Source organism: Pleurodeles waltl, chromosome 8 (genome assembly GCF_031143425.1).
Source record: "Pleurodeles waltl isolate 20211129_DDA chromosome 8, aPleWal1.hap1.20221129, whole genome shotgun sequence".
NCBI lineage: Eukaryota > Metazoa > Chordata > Amphibia > Caudata > Salamandridae > Pleurodeles > Pleurodeles waltl.
This window is the reverse complement of record NC_090447.1, coordinates 18514301-18535839: the sequence shown is the minus strand read 5'-3', so window position 1 is coordinate 18535839 and position 21539 is coordinate 18514301. Positions and strand designations below refer to the sequence as shown.

Here is a 21539-nt window from a genome sequence, read left to right as displayed (position 1 = left end):
ACAACACATTTTCCCGAAGAAAACAGAGCTGTTTCTTGCAAAGTGCCTAGCTGTGGATTTTGGCCTCTAGCTCAGCCGGCACCTAGGGAAACCTACCAAACCTGTGCATTTTTGAAAACTAGACACCAAGGGAAATCCAGGATGGACTTATGGGCTCTCACCAGGTTCTGTTACCCAGACTCCTTTGTAAACCTCAAAATTTGGCCAAAAGAATACTTGTTCCACACATTTCGGTGACAGAAAGTTCTTGAATCTGAGAGGAGCCACACATTTCCTTCCACCCAGTGTTCCCACAAGTCTACTGATCAAAATGGTACCTCACTTGTGTGGGTAGGCCTAGTGCCCGCGAAAGAAAATACCCCAAAACACTATCTGTACATAGCAAAATTATCAAATACAAAACTACCTGTTTTTGCAGGGGGGCATCTTCGTTTTGGTCCTGGGCTTGCCAAGATGCAATGGAGTTTGGTGCAGGTTCCGACTGTGTCAAGGTGATATGGCATGTCTGATGAGGCTGTGATGTGGAGCGTCGGTGTCGTCACGAAGGCTGCCATTGCCAGAGATGCGGGGGCCTTGCAATGAAGAAAGCACTAGAGTGTTGGTTAAGAAAGTGATGTGCCAGTTCTGTTCCACAAAACAGCGGTGATGCATCAGTTCTGCCGACGCAGCTGATGGGTTGGTTTCACTGGAGCAAACACTTTAGGCCCACTTCCAAGGGTCCAGGACTGGTGTGGCATCACTTTGCAGGACAGACTCACCACTGGCAGAGTCCAGGTGTAGAAGCAGGTTAGTTGGAAGTCTTATGTCCCCAAGAGTTCAGATCAGGACCCCAGCCCTGCTAACCCTTGGAGTAACTCTGGGTTCAAGTGATACAGGTCCAGTCCTTCTCACCCAGGCAGGGGAGCAAGAATGGACACCAGCAAAGGAGAAGTCCATCAGAGTGGCAGTCCTTCAGCAGCACAGCAGTCCTTCTTCCTGGCAGAATAGTCACAGCTCCAGAAGTGTACTGAATTGGTGGTGTCAGAGGTCCAGTACTTACAACCAGTAGGGCCTTTGAAGTGAGGGAGACTTCAAAGATAGGTCTTTGAAGTGCACAGAGGTCCTGACCTTCCAACCCTGGCTCCAGACTCAAGGAATATGTAGCCCTTTGAGTGAGGACAGGACACAGCCTATTCAGATATAAGTAAAGTTTGGTCCAGCTCTTCCTTCCCTTCAAGACACACCTAAGCTCCCATTGTGTGTAGATATCTAGGGGCAATACACAAAGCCCAGCTGTCACACATCTCAGACAAATGATCAGAGACGGAAAGTAGACACCAAATGGCTAAAGTAGGAATATGACAAATTTCTAAAAGTGGCTTTTTCTGAATTGCAATTTAAAATCAACTTAACCATAAGTTGTGATTTTGAATTGTGATTCCAGAGACAACAAATTCAAAATGTTAATTTTTTCCAGACTGTGAATTACACTCATAAAATGGAATAAGGTGGTCCAAATGTTATCCAATGGGAGAGATAGGCCTTGGAGTAGTGAAAACGACTTTGGGGGATTTTCACTATCAGGACATGTTTAACTTAAAAGTACATGTCCTGCCTTTTAAATATATTGCAGTCTGCCCTCTGGGTTGTCCAGGGCCTACCTTAGGGATGACTTGTATATATAAAAAGGGAAGGTTTGGACCTGGCAAAAGGGTTATTTTGGCAGGTCGACATGGTCGTGTGAAACTGTACAAACAGGCTCTCCAAAGGCAGGTTTGAGACATGGTTAAAGGGCTTCTGAAGTGGGTGGCACAATCACTGCTGCATGCCCACAAGTAGCACTAAATTTACTCTGTGGCCTGGGCACATGTGGTGCATCATACTAGGAAAGTAGAAGCAAATTAAGTATTCCAGATGGGGACAATGTTACCATGTTTTGTGGAGAACGCACAAGCACTTTAGAACCTAAAACCATCAAAAGCGAGGTCAGAAAAGTGAAGGAGATAGGCAAACAGTTGGGGGAAAATTACTCTAAGGTTGTCAGGTCAAACATGCATTCCCCCAGCTGTAAGTGGGGAGAGCCACCTAACCCCTTGGTAGTTCTCTTCACTAAGGCAGAAGAACCTGGAGAGATCATTAGCATTGGCGTCATCTGACCCCAGGCGATGTTCCACCCTAAAGTCCATTCCATGTAGGGAGATGGACAACCTCAGCAGTTTGGGATTCCCACCCCTCACCTGCATGAGCCATCAGAGGGGTCTATAGTCAGTCTGAACCAGGAAGTGAGTGCCACACAGGTATGTTCTCAACTTCTTAAGTGCCCAGACCACAGCAAAAGCTTCCCTCTCAATCGCACTCCACCTCTGTTCCTGTGGAAGTAGCCTCCTACTAATGAAAGCTACTGCTCATCTAGACCCTCCTTATTCAGCTGTGCTAAGACCGCTCCTCTGCCATGTTGGCAAGGAAGCATCCGTTTACACAACAAATTGTTTAGAGAACTCAGGTGCCTTGAGTACGTGTTGTACACATGTCTTTCTTGAGGTTATCAAAGGCTGTCTGACACACCTATGCCCAGATCAACATTTTGGGCTTTTTCTTGGATGTCAGCTAAGTTTAGGGGACAACAATGGTGCCATAACCCTCGACAAATTCGGGGGCCATTGCGAGGGGCAATTCATTTACCCTGGTGAGACTGTCTGCCCCAGGGTTATTGTGCCTGCTTCCCTTCCTGAGACTGCTGCCCTGGTGGGACTACCTGTCCCAGGGTGCCCTGCTGCTTCCTCTACCTGCCACATCGATTCCACCTGTGTGAGGGAGGAGGTGTCTCATTGCGCTTATAGCGCTGACTCTTCCCCCGCAGTGCGGGATGCACGCGGGCCGTACCCGGGCAAAGCCCGGGCTAAGGGCGGGCCTGTCCATGTCTGTCGAAGCCAAGAGGAGGCTGGCCTGGGCCCCCTCTCTTTCATTTTTAATTCTAAACCCACTGCTGGTTGTCGTGGCCTTTGTTATTACAAATAAGGTACTTAGAGGCTTAAATGTGTCTGGGCAAGTAGTTCGACCGCCTAGTAAATCAACTGTGTAACATTGTTTGTGAGATCCTATTAGGTGGTGCTAATTATCTTTCTTGGGGACGATAACAGGGAACTACCAGTAAATAAGGAGTAGGTTCCCCCCTGAGAAACAGCACTAATAACAGGGGTTGAGTAGCTTGGGACCAAAGTTCATTAAAGTGACAGATTATGGGGAAAAGTAAAATGGCTGAACTTCCCCTGGGTAAGGAGAAAATCCCCAAGAAAATAAGAAATGCTGGGGAAAATTGTACCATTTCCGAGATTGATGACCTAATAGAAGAGGCTGAATCCTTGCTGTGTGCCAAGTCCAAATCATAGGAAGCACCCGATAAAAAGATCAAGTCCTTCTATACAAAAAAGATAGGGTCACCCATGGCAAAAGCCACAGATGGGAAGGGGGATGCTGTTCGGCAATCAATCCACCAAAGTCCCGATATTATAAGGAAAGAGATAAAGACAAATCTGCACAGGCCCCACACCAGCCCCCAAGTCAAAGCCAAAGTATTGAAGAGAAGGGTGCAGTACCAGGGTGCTACATAATCTGCTCCAACAGGTATACTGTCCTGGAGGAGGACGTGTCAAACAACGCCTGACAAAAATATTACAGATACTTACTCCCAATATGGCCCTGTAATACAATTGACTAAGGAGGGAACAGTATCATGACATCAAAACCAGGACAGCTGCCTGAAATGTAAAATGCGGGACAAAGTAAACCTACATGAGATCATTGGTAAATTAACGCAAGAGGTTAAGGAGTTAGGGTGTCTGGTAGAAACTCTGCTGGTCTATACCAAGGAAAGGGAGGGAAAGGGAATCAATAGATAGGCGCATACTGTATAAAAGGAAACTCACCAAGACCCGAGCATTTATTAGGTAGATGCTCAATTCCCCCACAACCCATTGCACAGTTCAATCAAAATTCCAAGCAGTGCAATGCTACTTATATATCACATGGGCATAGAGTAACGGACAATAATTGCAACAGCAGGCCAAATGATTGTATTGATCTCCAGGTATGAGCGTCCCATAAGGATATTCGTAAAACCTTTTGGGAGGGCCGTTTTAAATCTTGGCTGCTAGAGATAGAAGCAAGGTGTCCAGCTAAAGCACATATTATACCGCATGACAGGAGGACAACTAGCTCTGTAAACATGCGATATTCTGAGAGAAGTTTAAGGCAACCCAAGAACATATAGGGCCTCATTACGACCCTAGCGGCTGGCGGTAAGCTGGCGGTAACACCACCAACAGGCTGGCGGTGTTCTGCCAGCTATTATGACCGTGGTGCAATAGCAACAGCCATACCGCCGTCCCCTCTACTATACAGCCAGGCTTTTGCACCGCTACCCTGGGGATTATGAGTCCCCGACCACAAGCCTGGCCACGGTGGTAAACACTGCCATGGAAAGGCAGGCCAGCCATGGAAAGGCTGGCAAGCGGTAAGGGGGACTTGGGGTGTCCCTGGGGGCCCCTACGCTGCCCATGCCACAGCCACAGCCCCATCGCGTATTTACCTTCCCAAATTTCGGGCAGTGAAATGTGCGAAGGGTGCTACTGCACCCGCTGCACATCAGCATTGCTGCCGGCTCTATTACGAGCCGGCAGCAATGTTGATGTGACTTTTACTGTTACCGTCTGCTGGCCCAGCGGAAAAGTCCAAATAGGGAGCCAGAAATACCACCAGCACTGGCGGTATACTTGCACTGCAGCTTCAGCGGTCTTCTGTGAAGACCACCGAAGTTGTAATGAGGGCCGTAGTCTATTTAACAAATTTGCTGAAATTGCATCAATCAGGTGGGGAAGATGGGGTCTCCCTTAAAAATAAACTCACCCACTGGATCAGGCATAAGCGTCAATGTTAATCATTTATTCGTTCAGACATCGTGAAAGTAGAAAGGTTGTCAGGAGGTAATGGGAGCGACAACGCTTTTGCACTGACAGTGAGGGATGAGAGACTAATAGATGGTCTTTTTGCTATGGAGCTGACATCTGGTGCTTCCACTAAACCCATTATTAGATTTAGATCGCACAACCCTTCTTCTCCTGACCCCTTAGTTTTGAGGAACAGCCAAAGAGGGATGGGTCTGTCAGCATTGACCAGAAGAGATACTGACCTTGAGACAGTAAATTGACTGACTCTATTGGGCCCATCAATCCAGGGCCAGAATGCAGGTGCAACAATAAATGGAACCCTCGGTGAGAACAGCCAACAGAATTTGAGGCCAGGGAGGAAAGAGGAGCTAACACTTGGAAGCAATGATCTTGCAATATCCCAGGGACCCGCAACAAGCTCCACGTTTCCATCAATTTGATATCCTCTACAATTTGACCCTAATGACATCACAGAAACTGACATCTTATGAATTATGACCCTGAATCTCCTGGGATTAATGTCACATTATTTTAACCCTGAAGACATCATAACGAGTGACAATATTGACATTCCAAAACAGACAAATATCTGTTTTAGACACCAGGTATTATAGAGTGCTGACATGATCTTTTAAAGGGGTGGGGCATACTTGCCCTAAATTGTAGTGAATAAGGGAAGCAAATGACATAGCCCTCATCTAGTGGGATTCAAATCGGGGTTCTCCCACTAAGAACATTTTGAAAAAAAGGGTCAATTAGTGCATTTTGAAGCACAATTTTCACATAAATTTGATAGCGATCTATAAGTTCTGAAAGGGCACTCATGAAATATTCAAGTCTTTTTATGATATGCCAGGCCAATTCAACCTGACATATCACCAATAGCTGATCCAATATTTTGTTTCCAAAATGTGCTATGTTTGCCCTAACTCATCAAAAAATGCCCCCACTGAGCTAGGCTCAGTATTTTCTAATTGGTGCCCCTTATGCCAAGAATTACATTCAATATGCTCATGCCGAAGTTTGTTATTACTGCCTTGCATATACCATGAGTGATCCTTTTGTCAAATATTATCTTGTTTGTCGAGGCCAACATTTTGTCATGGTTCCCTCAAATGCCTTGCTCGTACTCCCATATGAAAATTAATACCTCAAATGTGCTACCAACATTTTGCTAAAGGTGCCCCCATGCCAAGAGTTTCCTCAGTTACGCCAGCACCATTCAATCACACTCACCTGCATTCATTCACTCTCACTCGCTTGCACTCACAAACAATCTCTCTTTTTTTTCTCGCTTGTTAGAAACAGGGTTTCCGGTTGGCTAGGGTATGCACCTAAAACAGGCAGAACCCATCCACTCTAGTCAGGACGAGGGAGTTACATACCAAAAATAAACCCTGCTCACCCCCTTGGTAGCTTGGCACGAGCAGTCAGGCTTATCCCAGAGGCAATGTGTAAAGTCTTTGCACAACACACTCAACACACATGATGCACTACCCACACCACAAAGGAAACACAACACCAAGTTATATAAAAATAAATTGTGTTTCACAAAACATCACTAGACCAAATACAACATGTTAGTAATACCCTGCTACACAAGCAGTTGTCACAACATTACTTGGGTACTATTACTCTGTGAAAGCCAACAGTAGTCATAATAAAACACATGGGTTACGGGTTGTCCTGCAACATAAGCAGTAGTCAGATTGTCGTTGTTACAAGAATACACATCCCAATAAGCATACTATAAGAATGCCTAGGTATCACTATGAATGCGCACAAGGTGAAACATTCTCTGATAGGCCCTTGTCAAAAATGCATGTCATGCAAAACATGTACTTGTAAATGCCCATAAAAGGAACATTAGAAAATACATGGAAAGTCATGAGAGCACATTGTTGGACAGGCATAGGTCAGAATGAGCATCTTATCAACAGGTAGAAGGAATGACCCTAAAGGCACGGCGCTTACGGCATACCAGGGCCACTAAGCCCAGATTCATCGGTGGAACACCAGAGCTCCTGTGCTCCTCGTACTGAAGGCACTGGTGGGCCCTCGGCAGGATGGGGCCTCCGTTGAGGCCTCTACCTGTCCTGCTATACACGGCCCCCAATGATCAAGGCCCCCGTGATTTCCAAACATCAGCCGGGGGAGAAACCACCACAAGCAAGCGCACACCTGCCTAACACAAGGGGAGACCTCTTGGGGTCTCTTCCAGCAGCAGGATTCCAACCGGCAGCCGCCCGCGTCCTCGCAGCACCACTGCGGTCTCCTGGGGTCCTCCGGCAGGTTGTGCGGTGAAAGCCTTCCTGGGCCTCCTACCTCTGCACTAGGATGGTGCAGCACAGTCCGCTCTCTGACCCCTCTGTGGTGGAGCCGGCTTCCATCTCCTCAACGGCCCACCCACGGCAGTCCCAGGCTCCTAGAATAGATGTCTGTTGGTGCCCCTGGGTTGCTCCACGAAGTGTTCCTGTGCCCCAGGGCACTTTTTTGGAAGCGCGTTTGTCCATGCCCACTTGCCGGCCTCAAATTCTCTCGCACGTCCGAGCGGGAGGGGGTAGGTGACCGCGCAACGGCACGGGGCACTTTCCTGTGCCTGCGGGGGACAAAGGTCGCACTGCCAAGTGCTCTTCACGTGCTGGGATGACTTAAGCAGAGCTCTCTCCCAGTGCTTCAGGGGGATAAGGCAAAAACACTCTTCCTGCACTCCTTCGATGCAGGGAATGGTGCAGGGGAACAGGGGCCTCAGCACCCAGCCCCTGGAGACAGAAAGGGGGAGCACAGGGCTGCAAGGCGCAACAACAGGCCAGAACAAGAGTTGCAGACAGTGGCAGATCCTCCTAATGATCCATCAGGTCACAGGTCAGCACAGCAGTCACAGTCCAAGGCGGTGCCTGGTGAGTCCTTCCAGCAGCATTCAGTGTCCTCTTCAGTAGTCCATTAATGTCCAATAATTGTGGGGGAAAGCCCCTGTACTATACTCAGTTTTGCAAAGCAATTTTATTGAGGGGGAGAAGAATTTCCAACAAGTTACAACTAGTTCCAGGAGTGTCCCCTCTCTCCTCCAGCACAGGCTCCAGAAATTAGTTGGGAGTAAACACGCCCTTTGTGTGAGGCCAGGGCACAGCCTTTACAAATGCAGGTGTGGCCCGCCTCCTCTTCTCCCAGCCCAGGAAGACCATTCAATATGTAGATGCAGCTCTGTGACACCTCCACCCTCCCTGTGTACAGGCTGTCTGAAAAGTATGCACAAAGCCCAGGTGTCATTCTGTTCAGACGTGGATTGGAATCAAGCTGCAAAACACCAGTCATAAGCACAGACAAAATGCTCACTTTCTAGAAGTGGCATTTCTATAATGGTAATAAAAAAACCTACACCAGTAAGCAGCATTTCTCACTACCATTACAACCATACCAAACATGCCTACGCTACCCCTCATAAGTCAAACAATACCCCCTTAGATTTAAGGCAGGGTAGCTAGGGCCTACCTTACGGGTGACTTATATTGTAGTAAAAGGGGAGTTCTGGGCCTGGCAAGTACAGTTAGATGCCAGGTCCCTGTAGCAGTACACTGCACATGCAGGCCCTGCGCTAGCAGGCCTGAGACAGGTTTGACAGGCTACTGATGTGGGTGGCGCAAGCAGTGCTGCAGGCCCACTATTAGCATTTAATTTACAGGCCCTGGATATAGAGATACCACTGTACAAGGGACTTTCAAGTAAGTTAAATGTGCCATTCAGGAATAAGCCAATCATACCAAGTTTAAAAGGGAAAGCACATGCACTTTAGTACTGATTAGCAGTGAAAAAGTGACCAGAGACATAACATCAGCAAAAAGGCTCAGAACAATTAAGAGGAGGAAGGCAAAAAGTCTGGGGCATCACCCTATAAAAAGTGCCAGGTCGAACATCGCTCATTCACATTCAGTCTTACTACAACTCACTCACACTCACAAGCACTTATTCATTCTCACTCTTACACTGACACACTAACACCCACTCATTCTTTCTCATTCACTCCTGCTCATTCTTTTTGACTCACTCATACTTACTCATTCCCTTGCGCTCATATTATTCTCTGTCCCACAATCTCACTCACTCTCATTCATTTTTTCACTCACTCTCACTTGCATTTACTCACACTCTTGTTCACACTTACTCAGGTTCTCTTTCACTTATACTCACTCCTATTCATTCCAGTTGTTTGCACTCATTCTCACTAAGTTTCAGCTGCTCATTTGCCCTTTACTCTCACTCACTCTCATTCTCACTCACACTCCAACATTCTTCATGTTCATTATTATTTATTCTCAATCATCCACTTTCATTTACTTGAAGTCATGCTTACTCTTGCCCATTCATTGTCACTCACTCTGCCCCACTCATAGTCAATTACTGATATCCAGTCACACTCATTCTCACTTGCTACCTGTCAGTGACTCTCAGTTATTTCACTACTACATGCTCACAGATTCACAAGCTCAAAAATATGACATTGTCACACTCACACAACCACACTCTGACTCAAAAGCACCCACACAATGTTCTTCACTTAACTCAGCTGCCCGGTCTTGTTCCAGATCCTGGGGCAACACCTTATTACATTTATAGTGAATAAAATATTATTATTCACTAACAGTGTAAATAAATTGTCTTTAGAGTAACTTGTCACCACATTCCTGGCTCTGATTTTACCACATCTGAAACCAGATGTCAGAAAGGGGAAAGCCAGAAGTCGTAGCTGTGACCTCTGGTGACCTCTGGTGACCCCCAAATGATATCCATGCACTGCCACTTCCCCACCTCTATCAGTCTCACTTCTACATTTGAACCTACTGTCACACCTCACACATACCAACATCATTTTAATCATTCACAAGTCAAGTGTCCCAAAACTCCTCCACCTATACAGAGTGCCAGTATTTTTAGGGGCGAGCGCCAAGCGCTCCGTCTCTCTTCTAATCTCCTTTTAGGGCAGTGGTCTCCAAACTTTTTAATGCCGCGCCCCCCCAGTTGAAAAATAAAAATCATTGGGCCCCCACTCAGAATTTTTCACAATTATTTTATAAAGATGGCAATGTTTAAATATGTCTAGACATATTTAAACATTGCAGTTAAGTACTGTTACCTTTTTAAAAATGCAATAACATGCTTCTGCTCAAAACAAACACCTGGTATCTGTACAATGCTTCTTTTGGCCAGAGTCTGGCTCCCCCCTGGGATCACTTGAGGCCCCCCTAAGTGCCCCCCCCCCAGTTTGAAGACCACTGCTTTAGGGGGATTTTAATCACGCCCATGTTACAACAGTCACTTTTATTGGTTTGTGGGCTTGCCTTTTAAAATCTGCTTGTTTTCATTTGTGAAAGGCATGCATACCTCATGCCTTTTCCGGTGGTTAGCCCTCCTCGGGAGCACCGGTAAACTACTGGAAACATAAAAGGTTTCATGTTTTCCGTATGGTTTCTGGACTATTTTTTCTCTGTTTTACACAGCGTGATCACGCTTTTTTTTTCTTCATTTAATGTGGCAAGAAAAGTCCAGTTAGGAGTTTACACCACTAACAGCTCTAACGTAATGCGAGACCCGTTGCCTTGCAAATGCTTGTTTTATTTTATACATTTGTACGAAGGGTTTTAGCATTTGCGAACCCTCCAAATCAATAAATCACAGTTTGAGAATTCAAAAACCTTTTTTCTTATGTAGATTTTCCAAATTGCTAAAATAGGTTTTGAAATAGATTCTGATTCAGTATTTGGAAGGGATGTGTTTTGGGTGTTCCTTTCACATACTGAGTTGGTACCCTAGGTATGTATGTAGGTTTTTCTGATTCAATATCAGCCACCACAAGTTAAGTTTGACCTTGTTTTCACTCACCTGACAAGCAATGGGCAAATCGGGACTTTTTTGGAGATTGAGAAAACTCCCCTATCTCCATGGTTGGATGTAAAATAGATGCCGGACACATTGATCACTCGGTTTCCAGGAAATTGAAAGCAGACATTTTTTGTGCTGTTTTTGTTGGCCCAAGGCCAGGCTTGACCTGCAATGAGAAGGCCACCTCCCTTCTTCACAAATGCAATAAGCTCTTTCTTCTGACTGGCATCATAGGCATCCATGCAATACACACCAAAGCATAGATGCATTTTATACATACATAACAATGCAAGGCCTAGAATTGAATTTGAGCAAAACTAAGGTTTTCCGCCTAGTTGACAGGCAGTTTAAATCGGCTTCATGGTTCATAAACGGAGCCCGGGTGGAGGTTGCACCCACATATAAGTACTTGGGATTCACTATGGACCGCCTCTTGACTTTCAAGCCGCAGCTTGCTGTCGCTCAAGAAAAAGCCCTCTCATTGACCTATGGTTTTAAAGTTCTAAAACAAAAACTGAGCTGCCCTTCATACACTCACGAAGGCCTACAAAACAGTTTTTCGGATCCCACGACCAGCATCTCCAGCTCAGGTTCATTTAGAATTGGGTCTGAAAAACTATGAATTTCAGAGTAGATGTGCCTTCATTAAACTATGCTGGAGGTTGCGTGCAGCTGAGACTGGTACACTAAACAACCTATGTTGGATGGAAATTGAGGAGCAACAGCGACACAATGATAAAAGCACCTGGGGTCATAACTTAAATAACTGCGTTAAAGCACTAGGTTTGCTAGAAGCCTGGGACCAGAACCCGGACAAAAAGGAGTTTTTTCGGAAGGCAAACTCTGTCACTAAGAAGAAATCTTTAAAGTCTGATAAACAAAAACTGGCAAGCAGACAGCACGCCTGGACTACAATAACATCATACAAAACTTTACAGGCACAGGAATACCTAGCAGCAACCTTCAACCAGTCGCTGAAACATCGGTTCATGCTTTTCCACTTTGGGTTGATGGAAACGAAGGACATGGTCCCTTCATGGAGACAGCAGGATCTGACACATTCCTGTCGACTGTGTGGGTACAGACAAGAGTCATTAGAACACATTTTTTGTGTGTGCCCGGCTTTGCTAGGCCTTAGGACATTATGGCCCTCATTCTGACCTTGGCGGTCGGCGGAGAGGCGGCGGTCGGACCGCGAACAGGCCGGCAGTATTAAAAATGGCATTCTGACCCTGGCGGGAACCGCCAACACAGCCCGCCAACTTAACACTCCGACCGCCACAGCGGTACAAACAAACAGCGCGGCGGTTCCCGCCAACAGCCCGGCGGCAGACAAAGTACCGCCCACCCTATTACGACCCACCAATCTGCCACCTTTTCCGGGGCGGGAGCACCGCCGATAAGAACACGGCGGAAACAGACTACGAACGGGAAAACGCTCACCTCTACGCACTCCACGCGAGATTCCGGCAGTATGGAGCCAGAGTTACAGGTCATCCCCGCACTCCTATTCCTCCTCATATACCAGGAGCACGCCCTCGCCTCACCGGACTACATCCTCCTCGGCGACCTGAACTTCCATCTGGAACAAAACAACGACCCCAACACCACCACCCTGCTCGACAACCTCGCCAACCTCGGCCTCAAACAACTGGTGAACACTGCCACCCACATCGCCGGACACACACTCGACCCTATCTTCTCCGCCAGCAAACACGTCTTCTTCAGCCACGCCTCCGCCCTTCATTGGACCGACCACAGCTGCGTCCACTTCACATTCCGACGCGAGACCCGCCACCTCCGCACTCAACCCATCCCTCGCCGACAGTGGAACAAGATCCCTGAAGAGCAACTCTTCGCCGCACTCGCCACCAACCAACCCACCCTCACCACCGACCCCAACGTCGCAGCCCTCAACCTCACAAACTGGATCTCCAACTGCGCAGACAACCTTGTTCCCCTCAAACGCTCGCAGCGACAGAACAACACCAAGAAACCCCTCTGGTTCTCTGACACCCTCAAAGAATCAAAGAAAACTTGTCGCGCACTTGAGAAAGCCTGGCGCAAGGACCGCACCGCTGACAACATGACCGCCCTCAAGAACGCTACCCGCAAACACCACCACCTGATCCGCACTGCCAAAAGGAATTTTTTCACCGACAGACTGGACAAAAACAGCCACAACAGCAGAGAACTCTTCAGCATCGTCAAGGAGTTCTCCAACCCCAGCGCCAACGCCAACGCCGTCACGCCCTCACAGGATCTATGCGAATCCCTCGCCACTTTCTTCCATCGCAAGATCAGCGACCTCCACGACAGCTTCGGACACCAGACCCAACCTAACACCACCGAACCCACATCCCCGACCATCACCCTCAACAACTGGACCCACATCAGCACGGAAGAAACCAAATCCATCATGAACTCTATCCACTCCGGCGCCCCTTCGGACCCCTGCCCGCACTTCATCTTTAACAAAGCCGACAACATCATCGCCCCGCACCTCCAGACCGTCATCAACTCTTCTTTTTCTTCTGCTACCTTCCCCGAATGCTGGAAACACGCCGAAGTCAACGCCCTACTAAAGAAACCTACGGCTGACCCGAGCGACCTGAAAAACTTCCGCCCCATCTCCCTTCTGCCTTTCCCAGCCAAAGTATTAGAGAAGACCGTCAACAAACAGCTGACCACCTTCCTGGAAGACAACAACCTGCTCGACCCCTCACAGACCGGATTCCGAACCAACCACAGCACTGAAACCGCCCTCATCTCAGTCACAGACGACATCAGAACCCTGATGGACAACGGTGAAACAGTCGCCCTCATTCTTCTTGACCTCTCGGCTGCCTTTGACACCGTCTGTCACCGTACCCTAATCACCCGCCTCCGCTCCACCGGGATCCAAGACCAGGCCCTGGACTGGATCGCCTCCTTCCTCGTAAACCGCTCCCAAAGAGTCTACCTCCCTCCGTTTCGCTCAGAACCCACTGAGATCATCTGCGGCGTACCTCAAGGCTCATCACTCAGCCCGACACTCTTCAATGTCTACATGAGCCCCCTCGCTAACATCGTACGCAAGCACGACATCATCATCACCTCCTACGCCGACGACACCCAACTTATACTCTCCCTCACCAAGGACCCCGCCAGCGCCAAGACCAACCTACAAGAGGGTATGAAGGACGTCGCAGATTGGATGAGGCTCAGCCGCCTAAAGCTGAACTCTGAAAAAACTGAAGTCCTCATCCTCGGCAACACCCCGTCCGCCTGGGACGACTCCTGGTGGCCCACGGCCCTCGGCACCGCACCGACCCCCGCAGACCACGCCCGCAACCTCGGCTTCATCTTGGACCCCCTTCTCACCATGACCAAGCAAGTCAACGCCGTGTCCTCCGCCTGCTTCCTCACCCTCTGCATGCTCCGCAAGATCTTCCGCTGGATCCCCGCCGACACCAGAAAAACCGTGACCCACGCCCTCGTCACGAGCCGCCTGGACTACGGCAACACCCTCTACGCTGGGACCACCGCCAAACTCCAAAATCGCCTGCAACGCATTCAAAACGCCTCAGCCCGCCTCATCCTCGACGTACCCCGCAACAGCCACATCTCCGCACACCTGAGACACCTGCATTGGCTCCCAGTCAGCAAAAGGATCACCTTCCGACTTCTCACCCACGCACACAAAGCCCTCCACGACAAGGGACCGGAATACCTCAACAGACGGCTCAACTTCTACGTCCCCACCCGCCCCCTCCGATCCTCTGGCCTCGCACTCGCCGCCGTCCCTCGCATCCGACGCTCTACGGCGGGTGGGAGATCTTTCTCCTTCCTGGCGGCCAAGACCTGGAACTCCCTCCCCACCAGCCTCAGGACCACCCAGGACCACTCCGCTTTCCGGAGACTCCTAAAGACCTGGCTGTTCGAGCAGCGATAACCACCCCCTTTGTCCCTAGCGCCTTGAGACCCGCACGGGTGAGTAGCGCGCTTTATAAATGCTAATGATTTGATTTGATTTGATTTAGTCGTCGGCCTGTGGCCCTTTCCTCCCTTTGGAGCTGTGGCAGGTGACTGTCTCTGGGTGGTGTCCGGGGGGGATGTAGAAGGCGGGCTCCTGCGGCGCCCCTTCCGCCTTCTGCTCCTCTTCCCAGGGGGTGGGCTGGCTGTCCCCTTGCTGCTGGGCGAAGATCCAGACATGCGGGCTGGCGGGCTCCAATACCCCTGCACCCTTGTCAAGGGGGCTGCAGGGCTGGTGGTGGCTGAGGTGCTCTTCTTACCCCGACGAGAAGGAGGGGGGGGCTCAGGGTCAGGAAAGAAGTTAGTAGTGGCGAGGAAGAGCTTCTTGGGACAATGGAGAGTGGTAGGTACAGTGGGAATGGGAGTGGAGGGAGAGGATGTGGTTGTAGGTGAGTCACGTTTGCTGTCTTTGGGTGCAGGTGCAGGAGGGATAGGCTGTCGTGAGGTGGATGGCTGTTGGGTGGGTGGGTGGCTGCGTTTGTGTGGTGTGGAAGAGGGGGTGACAGACACAGTGGGAGAGGACACAGGGGACGTGTAAATGGCAGTGGGGATGGTGACTGCACGTGTGCGGACTGGAGTGGAGGGTGTGCTGGTGATGGAAACACTGGCTGATGGTGAGGTGAATGGAGGTGTGAGTGTAGACGTCACAGGGAGGGAGGAGGGAGACGAGGAGGTGGGGGTCACAGAGGTGGTAGTGACTGTTGGCATGTCTGCATCGGAATGTTGCGTGTGTGAATGTCTGGGTGATCTGTGGTGCTTATGTTTGGATGAGCTTCTCTTGGGTGTTGAGGTGTGTGCAGGCTGGTCTGATGGTGTGGGTGGGACAGGCAGAGGAACAGGAGACTGGGAGGAGGGAGTTAGTAGAGGCAGGCAGGAGACAGGGACAATGGCTGCCGTCAGTGCTGAGGCCAGAGCCTGGAACGATCGCTGATGGGCAGCCTGACCCGAATGAATGCCCTCCAGGTACGCATTGCTGCGATGAACCTCCCTCTCCACCCCCTGGATGGCATTCAAAAGGGTAGTCTGCCCAACAATGAGCGTTCGGAGGAGGTCAATGACCTCCTCACTGAGGGCAGCGGGGGTAACAGGGGCAGGGCCTGAGGTGCCTGGGGCAAAGGAGATGCCCGGCTTCCTGGCAGAGCGGGCACGGGGCGAACGTGGAGGGGCTGCTGGGAGGGCGGAGATGGTGCGCTGGGTGGCGGCTGTACCTGTAATGGCGGGGGGCACGGATGGTGCCACCCCCGCAAGGGAGCCCCCTTCCGAGGACGTGTCCGTGTCGCTGCAGGCTCCAGTCGTCCCCGTCGTGGAGCTCCCCTCGCCCTCCGTCTCACTGGTCCAGTCTGACTCTGTGGCATGGCCCTCCTGGGCCATGTGAGATGCAGCTCCCTCCTGCCCCGATGCCACTTCTCCTCCGCCTGATGATGCTGATGCACACAAGCACAGAAAGACAAACAAAAAGGGTGGGGGAGAGAGAAATAAAGGGATATTGAGTACATGGATCTCCGGTACAGTTAGCGGACATGACAGACACAGATGCCCCCTGCACTAAGTTGCGCACTTGGGGTCCGCTACGCATTCCGTGGAACATGCCCTACACGCCTAGAGTTGTCAACTGCACCCATGGATGACACGGCCCAGGGATGGCTGTACTGACACACTACTGAGGGTGGTGGCTGGGGACACAGGGGCTTACGGGGGTGCCCAGCCTACAGATATCGCCCTGGCCTAGGGGGACCCACAGCCCTCCTCCCCCACCCAGACACCTCCACTGCACCACAACAGAGTAGATGATGCTTGTACTCACCCCCTTGTGTCTGCTGTGCTGCCCTCACGCGCCCATCCAAATCAGGGTAGGCCACCACCAGGATCCGGAACATCAGGGGGCTCAGTTGACGGCAGGCACCCCGCCTACGTTGGGAGGCCATCCCCAGCAGAGACTCGGCGGTCTTCTTGGTCCCGCGGCGGATGTCCTCCCACCTCTTGCGGCAGTGGGTGCCCCGTCGATGGTGGACCCCCAGGCCCCGGACTTCCTTGGCGATGGCACGCCAAATCCCGATCTTCTCATGGGCGCGGACCTATGTGACACGTACAGGGAGGGAGAAATACCACGTTCAAGTTACTCAGCATTTTCCTTTCCAGTGGCCCAACGCCCCCCATCCCCGCCAGGCCCCCCGCCAGGCCCCCCGCCATGCCCAACATGCCCCCCATCCCCGCCAGGCCCCCCGCCAGGCCCCCCGCCATGCCCAACATGCACCCCATCCCCGCCAGGCCCCCCGCCAGGCCCCCCGCCATGCCCAACATGCACCCCATCCCTGCCAGGCCCCCCGCCAGGCCCCCCGCCATGCCCAACATGCACCCCATCCCCGCCAGGCCCCCCGCCAGCCCCAACATGCACCCCATCCCCGCCAGGCCCCCCGCCAGGCCCCCCGCCATGCCCAACATGCCCCCCATCCCCGCCAGGCCCCCCGCCAGGCCCCCCGCCAGCCCCAACATGCCCCCCATCCCCGCCAGGCCCCCCGCCAGGCCCCCCGCCATGCCCAACATGCACCCCATCCCCGCCAGGCCCCCCGCCAGCCCCAACATGCACCCCATCCCTGCCAGGCCCCCCGCCAGGCCCCCCGCCATGCCCAACATGCCCCCCATCCCCGCCAGGCCCCCCGCCAGGCCCCCCGCCAGCCCCAACATGCCCCCCATTCCCGCCAGGCCCCCCGCCATGCCCAACATGCACCCCATCCCCGCCAGGCCCCCCGCCAGCCCCAACATGCCCCCCATCCCCGCCAGGCCCCCAAGCCAGCCAGTGGCCCCAAATCCAGATAGAATTAAACTCACTTGTTGGTCTGGAGGACCGTAGAGTAGCGCATACTGGGGGAGGACCCCATCCACAAGTTTCTCCAACTCCTCTCCAGTGAAGGCAGGGGCCCTTTCCCCAGTCGCAGCAGCCATTGTCCCTTCCAGACCGAGGTCACAGCAACACTTGCAGTATAGGTCCTCTCCTGTGAAAGTTCAAGTCGCAAGTGGATAAGTAGATAGAAAATGGCGGTCACGTCCGCGGCGGTGCGTACCGCGGCGGTGCGTCCCGCCACCGCCGGCGCCCTTCGCCATTGGCTCCTGAAACCCATAGGCTTCAATGTTAACCAATGCGGCTTCGCGCCGCGGTCTTGGCCCGCCGCCCGCCGCGGTGTGCCACGCCAGCGCATTGACCTCACATCCCATTGTCACACTTCACAGGTCAGGCAGCCGCCATTTCCAGGGCCCACATGGCTCAATTTCAACTGCGTCACACAGGCCTAGGCCTTGCATAGCCACTCATACACGCCATTCACTGCATAGAGAATCGTATACTGTGCTAGCTGTGAGTACGTACCTGTGGGTTGCCTGACTGTGTGCTCCATGTTGTCCTTCCTAGGCACCGTCCGCTGGGTTGGGCGAGGAGACGGATGAATCCTCCCGTGTACCGACCGCTGGTGGACCTGTCGACAATGGAAGAACGCCACATTATCCTGACCTACCGTCTTAACCGTGCCACTATCCATGAACTGTGTGCCCGGCTGGAGCCCGACCTGATGTCCCCCATCCGCCAACCCACAGGGATTCCCCCTCTGGTGCAGGTCATGTCAGTACTCCATTTCTTGGCAAGTGGGTCATTTCAGACAACCGTGGGAATTGCTTCTGGGATGTCTCAGCCCATGTTTTCAAAGGTGTTATCCAGAGTGTTGTCTGCCCTGATGAAATCCGTGAGGAACTACATCATTTTCCCTGAGGTGGGCGAACTGGCTACAGTGAAGGGTGATTTCTACGCCCTTGGACATATTCCCAACGTAATTGGTGCCATTGATGGGACCCATGTGGCTTTGGTTCCCCCAAGAGACAGGGAGCAGGTGTACAGGAACAGAAAAAGTTACCATTCAATGAACATCCAGGTGGTGTGTTTGGCTGACCAGTACATCTCGCATGTAAATGCCAAATTCCTAGGGTCAGTGCATGACGCCTACATCCTCAGGAATAGCAGCATCCCTTACGTGATGGAACAGCTACAGAGACACCGTGTATGGCTAGTGGGGGACTCTGGGTACCCCAACCTGTCGTGGCTACTGACCCCAGTAAGGAATCCCCGGACCAGGGCAGAGGAACGGTACAATGAGGCCCATGGGCGTACTAGGAGGGTGATCGAACGCACCTTTGGCCTCCTAAAGGCCAGGTTTCGCTGCCTGCATATGACCGGTGGATCCCTAATGTACTCACCTAAGAAGGTGTGTCACATCATCGTGGCCTGCTGCATGCTTCACAACCTGGCTTTGCGCCGCCAGGTGCCTTTCCTGCAGGAGGATGGTCGAGACGGTGGTGTTGTGGCAGCGGTGGAACCTGAGGAGAGTGACGAGGAGGAAGACGACGGGGCTGAAACAGACAACAGGGACAGAATCATTGAACAGTACTTCCAATAGGACACAGGTAACATTTCAAAGATAATTTAGTAAAAGTTAACTACTCTGCAGCATCTCTGCTGCCTGTCTATTTGCCCCAGTGTATGATGACTGAGTTTTGGCTTTTCCCTCCCTATTTCAGATCTGGGGTCCCCACTACGAGTCCTGTGCTTCGTTTCCCCATGGACTACAGCTTTGTGGCAGCTGTTTGTTGACTTCACCATGTACAAGGACATATTTGCACTGTCATGTCAATTACAATCTATTGAAATCACAGCCAGACTCCTGATATTTTGGTGCAAAATAGGTGTTTATTGAAGTGCTCAAAATGGGATGGGTGGTTTCAAGTGGGTGGGGGCTATGGTGAAGGAATGTCCATGGCAGAGTCCAGAGTAACAGTCACACAGGTGCATTGTCCAGAGGCCTGTGGAGAGATGGAGCATGGGCAGTTCGAGGATGGACAGGGTGACAATGTGGGACAGTGGGATGACATCAGGTGGTATCCATTGCTGGCGGGGGTCTTGACATCCTACTCTGTCTTGCGAGATCTCAGGGCCCTCTTGCGGGGTGGTTCTTCTCCTGCAGGAGGTGGGGGTCTGGTGGGCTGCTGCTGTGCGGGGGCCTCCTGTCCACTAGCGCCGGCGGAGGTGGATGGCTGTTCTTGGTCCCGGCTAGTGGCAGGGGCCCTTGGGTGTTGTTCAGTGTCCGCCCTGCTGTTTACGAGGTCCTGCAGCAGCCCTACCATGGTAACCAGGGTGGTGTTGATGGCTCTGATGTCCTCCCTGTACCCCCGATAGTGTTCCTCCTGCAGCACCTGGATCTCCTGGAACCGGGCCAGTACCGTCGCCATCGTCTCCTGGGAGCGGTTGTATGCTCCCATGATGGTGGTGAGGACCTCGTGGAGAGTGGGTTCCCTGGGCCTCTCCTCCCCCCCCTGTCGCACAGCTGCCCGCCGAGTTGCCCTGTTTCCCTGGGCCTCTGCCCCCTGGCCGGTGTGCCCACTACCACTGCCCCCAGGTCCCTGTTGTTGTTGGGGTGGTGGGTTATCCTGGGTGCCCTGTAGTGGTAGACACACCGCAGATTGACGCGCCCTGGAGACAGAGGCATGGGCCCGCTGGGTGGGAGCTGTGCTGGTGTTCCCAGAGGGGTTAGGGTCTATAGTGGCCTGTGCCTGTGTGAGGGGAACCGACTGTCCAGAGGTCCCCGATGGTCCGGGCTGGTCATCGGTGTCCAGATCGACAGAGCTGCTGTCATCGCTGACGGCCTCTTGGGTGGGGGGTGTGGATAATTCTGGCCCCTCCGCCGCGGTGTGTTGACGGTCGGGTCCTGCAGGGGTATAGAGGTATGGTTATAGTTTCAATGTGTGGCATATGGGTGTATCTGTGGGTTCCCGTGTCCCCAAGTGCTGGCATTCGTGTGTGGGGGCTTTGGTGAGGGTGGCTTGTGGGGGGGATGTGTATATGCATTGGGCATGCTTTGGTGATGGGTGTCCATGCTTAGTGGACGCATGCAGGCCTAGGTTTTGGGATGTGTGGGTTGTGATGGTGAGACATTGGCGGGGAATAGGTGTGCTGGGGGTGGGGGTGAGGATGGTGGTGGGGGTGAGGATGGTGGTGGGGGTGAGGGTGGGGGTGAGGATGGGGGTGGGGGTGAGGGTGGGGTTCGAGGATGGGGGTGAGGGTTGGGGTCTGATTTGGCATGCAGGTGGGGGGGAAGCAGTATTGAAGCTTCAACTTACCAGTATCCATTCCTCCGCCGACTCCTGCGAGGCCGTCAGGATGCAGGATGTTCAAGACTTCCTCCTCCCATGATGTGAATTGTGGGGGTTGAGGTGGGGGTCCTCCGCCAGTCTTCTGCACGGCGATGTTGTGCCTGGATACCATGGAACGCACCTTCCCCCGTAGGTCGTTCCATCGCTTCCTGATGTCTTCCCGATTTCTGGGGTGCTGTCCCACTGCGTTCACCCTGTCGACAATCCTCTGCCATAGCTCCGTCCTCCGGGCAATGCTGGTGTATTGGACCTGTGTGCCGAACAGCTGGGGCTCTACACGAACGATTTCCTCCACCATAACCCTGAGTTCTTCGTCTGTGAAGCGGGGTTGTCTTTGGGGTGCCATGGGGTGGTGTGTATGATGTGTGGGGTGGAGTATGTGTATTTAAGTGAGTTGAGTGTGGTGGTGTGTGTTGTTTTGTGTGTGGATAGTGTGTGGGTGATGGTGTTGAGTGGCTGTGGCTGTTATGTTTTGGATGCTGGTGTCTCGCTCTTGCCTTCTTTACGATTTTGTAAGCGTAGGGGTTTGTG

General features: G+C 52.0%; 1 protein-coding gene across 1 annotated transcript in view; it reads right to left on the bottom strand.

Annotated features, from left to right (window-relative positions):
• LOC138249305 (TRPM8 channel-associated factor homolog) overlaps positions 1-21539 on the bottom strand; it is a 101993-nt gene that overhangs the window by 18770 nt on the left and 61684 nt on the right. The window contains exon 5 of the mRNA XM_069203262.1: positions 10803-11097. Coding sequence (XP_069059363.1) covers positions 10803-11097 — 295 coding nt within the window. The remainder of the gene's footprint in view (positions 1-10802; positions 11098-21539) is intronic.